This window comes from Labrus mixtus, chromosome 20 (assembly GCF_963584025.1).
Source record: "Labrus mixtus chromosome 20, fLabMix1.1, whole genome shotgun sequence".
Lineage (NCBI taxonomy): Eukaryota > Metazoa > Chordata > Actinopteri > Labriformes > Labridae > Labrus > Labrus mixtus.
Window position 1 is genome coordinate 13,982,048 of NC_083631.1, and position 6,122 is coordinate 13,988,169.

The 6,122-nt window shown below is 38.0% G+C and overlaps 1 protein-coding gene across 1 annotated transcript; it reads right to left on the reverse strand.

Moving 5' to 3' along the window:
* Positions 1 to 2,156, reverse strand: LOC132954076 (uncharacterized). Its single transcript, XM_061026530.1, has 3 exons — positions 1,987 to 2,156; positions 1,680 to 1,788; positions 1 to 713 (listed from the first exon to the last, which is right to left on the reverse strand). The coding sequence occupies exons 2-3, from the start codon at positions 1,781 to 1,783 to the stop codon at positions 284 to 286; spliced, it is 534 nt and encodes a 177-aa protein (XP_060882513.1). The 5' UTR covers positions 1,784 to 1,788; positions 1,987 to 2,156; the 3' UTR covers positions 1 to 283.
* Positions 2,157 to 6,122: the final 3,966 nt, after the last annotated feature.

Consider the following 6,122-nt stretch of genomic DNA (forward strand, 5'->3'; position numbering starts at 1 on the left):
TTTGGTCTGAATGTTTTATTATCATAATAAAGAGAAAGGGGGTTTGATACACATAAGGACAAGAAATAAGCTAATGGAGAATCAATGAGCTGGCTGTCAGATATTGATATCTTTCAGCGCCACAAAATACAGATGACAGCAAATCAGTCTTCCTCTACTTTCAATGTGTCTGTATGAAAAAATGTAACAGCAGTCAAATCAAATTGAGTTTATTTATTTTGTTGGGTGCAAAAGTATCCCCCAAAAAGTACCAAAAGTCAGAAAACTGGAAGACTTTTTTATTCTAGCGACCCATTTTATCATAGAGCTCCACTTTAACTATAGCTTTGCCAACACTGGACATTGTAGCTCTCAGATCTACATATGTAGCCTTATACAGAAGCCCGCAGCCTGACTTCTCAGAGCGGGTAAAGTTACTTTGATCTTTCCCATCATACATCTGGTCGTACAGATGTTTGTCGCAGGCATGAGACTGCTCCATTATGCCCACGGCCAGCCGGTTCTTGTACAAGTTGTGGTCATAGGGTACAGAGAACATGATGGCCATACGGTCGGAGCAAACCCGGCTCTGCATATGGAAGAGGTCGTAGGTCAACATGCCGACAGCACCCGTGGCAGTGTTGTCATCCTTTATGAAGGAGCACACTTCAACCTTGTTGGTCCGGATGGTGGGCTGGGGTGGGTGATGGCTGAAGCCACTTGACATGTAAACCCTATAAAGGATAGCAGAGACAAATCCTTACCATTACACACAATCGGATGATAACTTTTCTGTCACATTTCTCAGAGCTTCCAGGAAAGACGAGTTTTGTAAGTTTAGTGGAAATTGTCACTTTTCTGAATGCTGGGCTTTCCAGGGTGCCTCAAATACCTTATGCTGATGGATGGACTGTGACTGCACAAGTAGTACTGCGGACTTCTAAGCAACAGTGTACCTGCTTACAATGTGCAATGAGGCAGTGGGTGTCACTGCATGATGGATAGGTGGTGGATGTTCTACGCAAGTGATGTCACACATGAAAACCACCCATCCAAGATATGGTCTGTCCTGCCACCACTAGATAAATGTTGGGGCAGGGCAGAATTTCCAATAGAGATGAGTCATTTTAAGTTATTCTATTGTTTCTAAATGTTTACTTTTAAGCTGAAAATGGAGAAGAAGAGGGACTTCATTATTTACAAATCCTAAAATACAGTGCAGTACAACCACAGTTAATAATCTTACATTTTTATTCTGGAAATCTTTTTTTCCTCCCCCATGAAAAAGATGCAGGAACTACATTTTTTTCTTCTTTTTTTGTCTGAGGGGAATGCATGCTGATAGGATCCAGATGCTGATTTGGAGCTGTTATCAGGGATTGAAACCTCGGAGCACTTCAAAGAAATGCATTAAGCATTTTGAAATTAATACCTCACACTAGAACATATCGATCTTTAGTACAAGCCATGATACTAATGCAACATATTTCTCTGTCTTGTTGCAGTTGTTGCACTGATCTCAAATTTAGATGTGCATTAAATCCACATTTCTTGGTAAATGTTCCAAAACCATTCATTTACAGTATGACAACATTCATTCATTTTTGACTTTTTTCTGTAAAGAAATGTGAAGTCTTTGCCCCACCCCTTTGGTTCCTTCCACTGCTTTAACAAGTATTTAAACATATTGACAGACTTACTTGGGGTTGATGAGGCAGTAGCTGCTGCTGACATTGGTTATTTCAATGGTGCAGTTTCTGTTGGTGGAGAGAGTGGCTGACACAGCCTCTGCTGTTTCTGGCATCTTAGCTGCAAAGAGGAACACGAACCACAGCTAAAAACAGTACAGTCATTCAAAAAGCATAGAGCTCTAAATGTAAAGTTTCATATACGAGTATTCAGGTCATAGATACATAAAAGTACTGAGTAAACATTTCCTGCGAGATAAGCAAGGCTTGAAAATAGTTAAGTTGCAATCTTGCTGTAAGTGGCTGTAATTATATTCACCTTTCAGAGTACGAGTTGCAGGTTTCTAGACGGCAGTGTCAGGTTGTGTTTTCTCAGCTCATGAAAAGGGTTGAAGAGAGTCTCCCTTTGTGTGATTCCACCTCTGCAGTCCTTGTTCTAACACAAGCACGGGCGTGTCCGTCGGGAACTGAGAATCAACATCCCTCATGGAAAAACCTACCACAAATAGGAGTTACTCAGGCAACTCACAGTAAAAAGGATTCAAAAAGTTGTTAGGTGAATCATTGCAAAGGCATTGAGACAAAATGTTCTCAATGATTCGCTGATATTCTGGTTTTTTTAATGATTTTTTTTAAGACAACATCTTTGCTTTAGCATGTTTGTTTCACATAAGATATAAAAGGTATTTATATCTCAGCTGTATCTTGAAAGGATTAAAAACTACTAACTTCTAACTAAACTGTTTTACTTCACTGGTGTATCTTAATACATTGATGTAACATGATACCAAGTTATGTCATTCATAATAGTTTAAAAAAAACAACTCTTCACTCTTATGGGACTTTCTGCAGCTCAGTTCAGTAAATGTATCTCTTGAAGACCCTAGTGTAAAATTTCATGTGCTGACTTGCTTAGAATGAAACTACAACCTGCAAGGTGTTGCTCAACTGATTGCTTGTTGTTGTTCCAGGTGATAGCGACAGACTCCTGTGGGAACGCTCCCGACATCAGTCACAAATTTCAACACTTACTATTATGTCACAAAATATTTGACTGCCGACTCTGCTCCAGACGGAGTGTGGAGTGTAAGTGGAGACACTCTTTCTCCAAAGTATAGGAGCGACTTACAAAAACAATTTTCCCAGCATGCTACACTGCAGGGTTATATTTATCCATAAGATAATAGGCCCTGAGGCTCGCCCTAATTAAGTATGTTTTGCAAACTTGGAGTGTTTTGGAATGGGTTCGTTACCGCACCAACCCAATTCAAGTAATGTTGTGGCAGCTGTTCTATTCCATACATCAGGAGCCTGGAACTTAAATCCTTCAATTCTCACCAGATGGCACCAAACATGCATTTGCAAAAATAAATTTGCACTACACAGACTTTGACAGATAATGTTTGCTTTCTGATGGTTAGCCAGTGTCCATAGCAGAGAATCTCGGACAAACATGACTCATTTAGTATGCATACCCTTCATTATGTCCTGTTTAATGGCCATGGCTGCATTCATGTACATTCAACCTCAAAAAAGGGGGGAATTACCATATATCAAGTGTTACTTAAGTAAGAAAATGATTTGAAATGGAAACAATATAAAAATACTCATAATAGTCTGCCTGGATTTGCAGCCCCAGCAGTCAAAACACAGATCTAAAGGTCTTCAATGTGTATTTGATATGCATTTAAGCCATTAATGTCAGAATTTATCAAAATTTCAATTTATTAAACTGAGCAGGTTTGTTAAATGTAATCACGCTGAAGAGATATCTTCAGGCTTTCTGAGAACAGTTTGTAAGAGGCTATTAAGAAGGTGACAAAAAAACAGAATGTCACTAATCTCTCGTAAGACGTAGCTGAGGCTTTTAAAGTGTTATGATGACGAAGATAAATGTAGGCTGAAGATAAAAACACATTTTATCATAGTGTCTGCAGTATCAGTATCTCCACCTCATGTATCTCGTGTTTCTTTTTAGTCTGATAGGCACCTTTACTAACATTCATCTCTCAGCCTGTTTCATATGGACGTCAGTTTAATGGTTCATTTGAACTGACACCATACATCATTTTTGTCAAAATGACATGATAGATTGTAGCTGCCAACATTGATTCCACTACTGACTTACAACAGAACAAAGAGAACATTTGATAAATACAATATTGAGCAGTCTGTTTTCATTAGAGTGCTTGTTTTACTTTATATTGTAAGGGGAAATGTAAACTTGGATTATTGTCATCAGTATAGGCTTTACCACACTGAGAATAGCTGAGCTTTTGGATCCAGGACCCACTGAGGGATGTGCGTTTCCTTTTTGATTATTTAATCAGAATTTAGGATGAAACACAACATATGGAAAGAAGTAAAGGAACAGTCACTCTGCAAAGAGAAATGTATTAATACATATGAGATAGGTGGGTTAAGCAAACTTGTTGGTAACTTAGGGACAACTGGCAAGGCTAGCATGTGAACTGTTATAGCTAGCAAGCTAAGCAGGAACCAGCTAGCTTATAGCTTGGCAGTGCCACTGCTTTTCAGTTAACTGAAGGAGTTTCTGTCCACTTTCGCTTGGTTTTCTCTTTACCACATTTTGGTAATTGTAAAGCCCTTTTTACATAATCGTGGAGAGAAAAATTAAACAAGCTTTCCAGTGGAAAGTTATATCACATGCAAACAGAAACCTAAGTCCAAGTAGGATACAAGTCTCATTCATACCATTGACTTCTGTCAGAAAACTGTCTACATACCATAGCTCTGTGAGGCAGCAGTTTTATAAGGTTCAAGATGAAGAGGTTAAAAGAAGTGAGTGGTGCAGCAAAGCTAAAAAATGTGCTTTAAAGTCAAAACAGCTGTTTCAATAATGCAAACATAATGTGCCATGGTTCATGCCAGTTGAACATAATGTGGAACACAAGCAGATCCCCCCTGCTCCCTCCTTAAAATGACTGAATTAGGCTGTTTAAAGTCCAGGTCTGAATATTTATTTCACAGCCAGGAGACACCTGGTGGGCAGGTGTGGAATTTCATGTCTGACACCACAGTTTCATGTTAGTAAACAGCAAAATGAATCATTCCGCAGAATCAGATGCAAAGCTGCAGAATAGGACGATCGGAGCAGCTGTTGCCATGACAATGTCATTAAATCATTCACAAACAATTTCGATAGCATGAAATAATATGTGTTGAAATATGAGACTGTCACAGGCTTTCTATTCTGGTTTATGATATTTATCCTCAGATCAGGACCGATTGTCAGATCTTTTCATGATTGATTTTTGCAGGAAAAAGTATCTTGGTCAGAGGACAAATTCCTCCTCTCTTTTTTGGCAGAAAGGCAAAATGAACATGATGTTTTTCTGGAAACAGGTCAGTTTTAGAGAAATCATTTTTGTCTTAATTTGTAGGCTATTACAATAAAATTACAATAACAAACACACACACACGCTTATTCTACTGATGTGTATTTTTGCACACATAAAGAAATACCATGCTTATTCTTGATATTTAGCAGTACAACTGATCAGTCTGAAATGTTACAATACATTTCACATTTTAGTAAAATGACTGAAATTGCTATTCTAACGTTTATGTGTTATGTACGAGTTTGTAACCTCTGACATGTGCATTCGCTTTTCATGCTGCTGTCTTCCAGCTGTTACCTCCATTCATTATCAGACACGTTGTAAATCTTTGTCATCCGATGCTTGATGTCTGATTTTGTTTTGACCTTTTCAAAGAATCCCTCTCTCACTACAAAATGTGATATCGACATAATGGAGCTCTGCTGTGTAGAATTGGCCACTTAGGACGTGTGAAAACAACCGTGATCGCAAATTGCTCCTCTGGCGTGTGCTTAAGCAGATGTGCCTGATTAATTTTAGATTGAAATGATGGCAGACTTCTAATTATGCATCTGTAGAAAACTGCAGCATTTGTCCTCACATTTTTACTGCTCTTTGATTGTCTGGGATATGATCAGTTCATATTTTAATATTTTATTTTTGAAGTTAATGCATAACCAGTTTGATGATGATTTATAGTCATGTTTCATCCCTTTTAAACTATCTTCTCAGCGCAACATTCAGTCTTTTAGCAGCTCTTGATCTTATCCTGACGCACTACTTTTGAATCAATTTCCCATATTTTATGTCTATCCAAATTTGTGTTAAACGTAGAACCAAAGAAAACACATCATTATCTGAATAGAATACGGTTACCTGATTCAAAGTTATTTTCATTACCATTTGCATAAAGTGTTATTTATGGAAACACAAATGGTAAATAACAATATCTTTTTAGTTTTATTTTTCTTCCTGAGGAAAACACAAACTATTTATCGTAATCTTTAAATCCTCAGAAAGTTGAGAAGAACATGCAGGACCTGATGTGAACACACGAAAAGGGCACTGTGTCAGTTCTGTGTTCTGTTTGTTCCAACAATGATGTTTTGCATGA

What these genes read in the sequence shown, in the direction of transcription:
- LOC132954076 (XM_061026530.1), bottom strand. Translation starts at nt 1,783, where the DNA reads ATGCCAGAAACAGCAGAGGCTGTGTCAGCCACTCTCTCCACCAACAGA. An exon ending in TACTGCCTCATCAACCCCAA is followed by an intron (nt 714 to 1,679) that starts GTAAGTCTGTCA and finishes TATCCTTTATAG; the next exon opens with GGTTTACATGTCAAGTGGCT.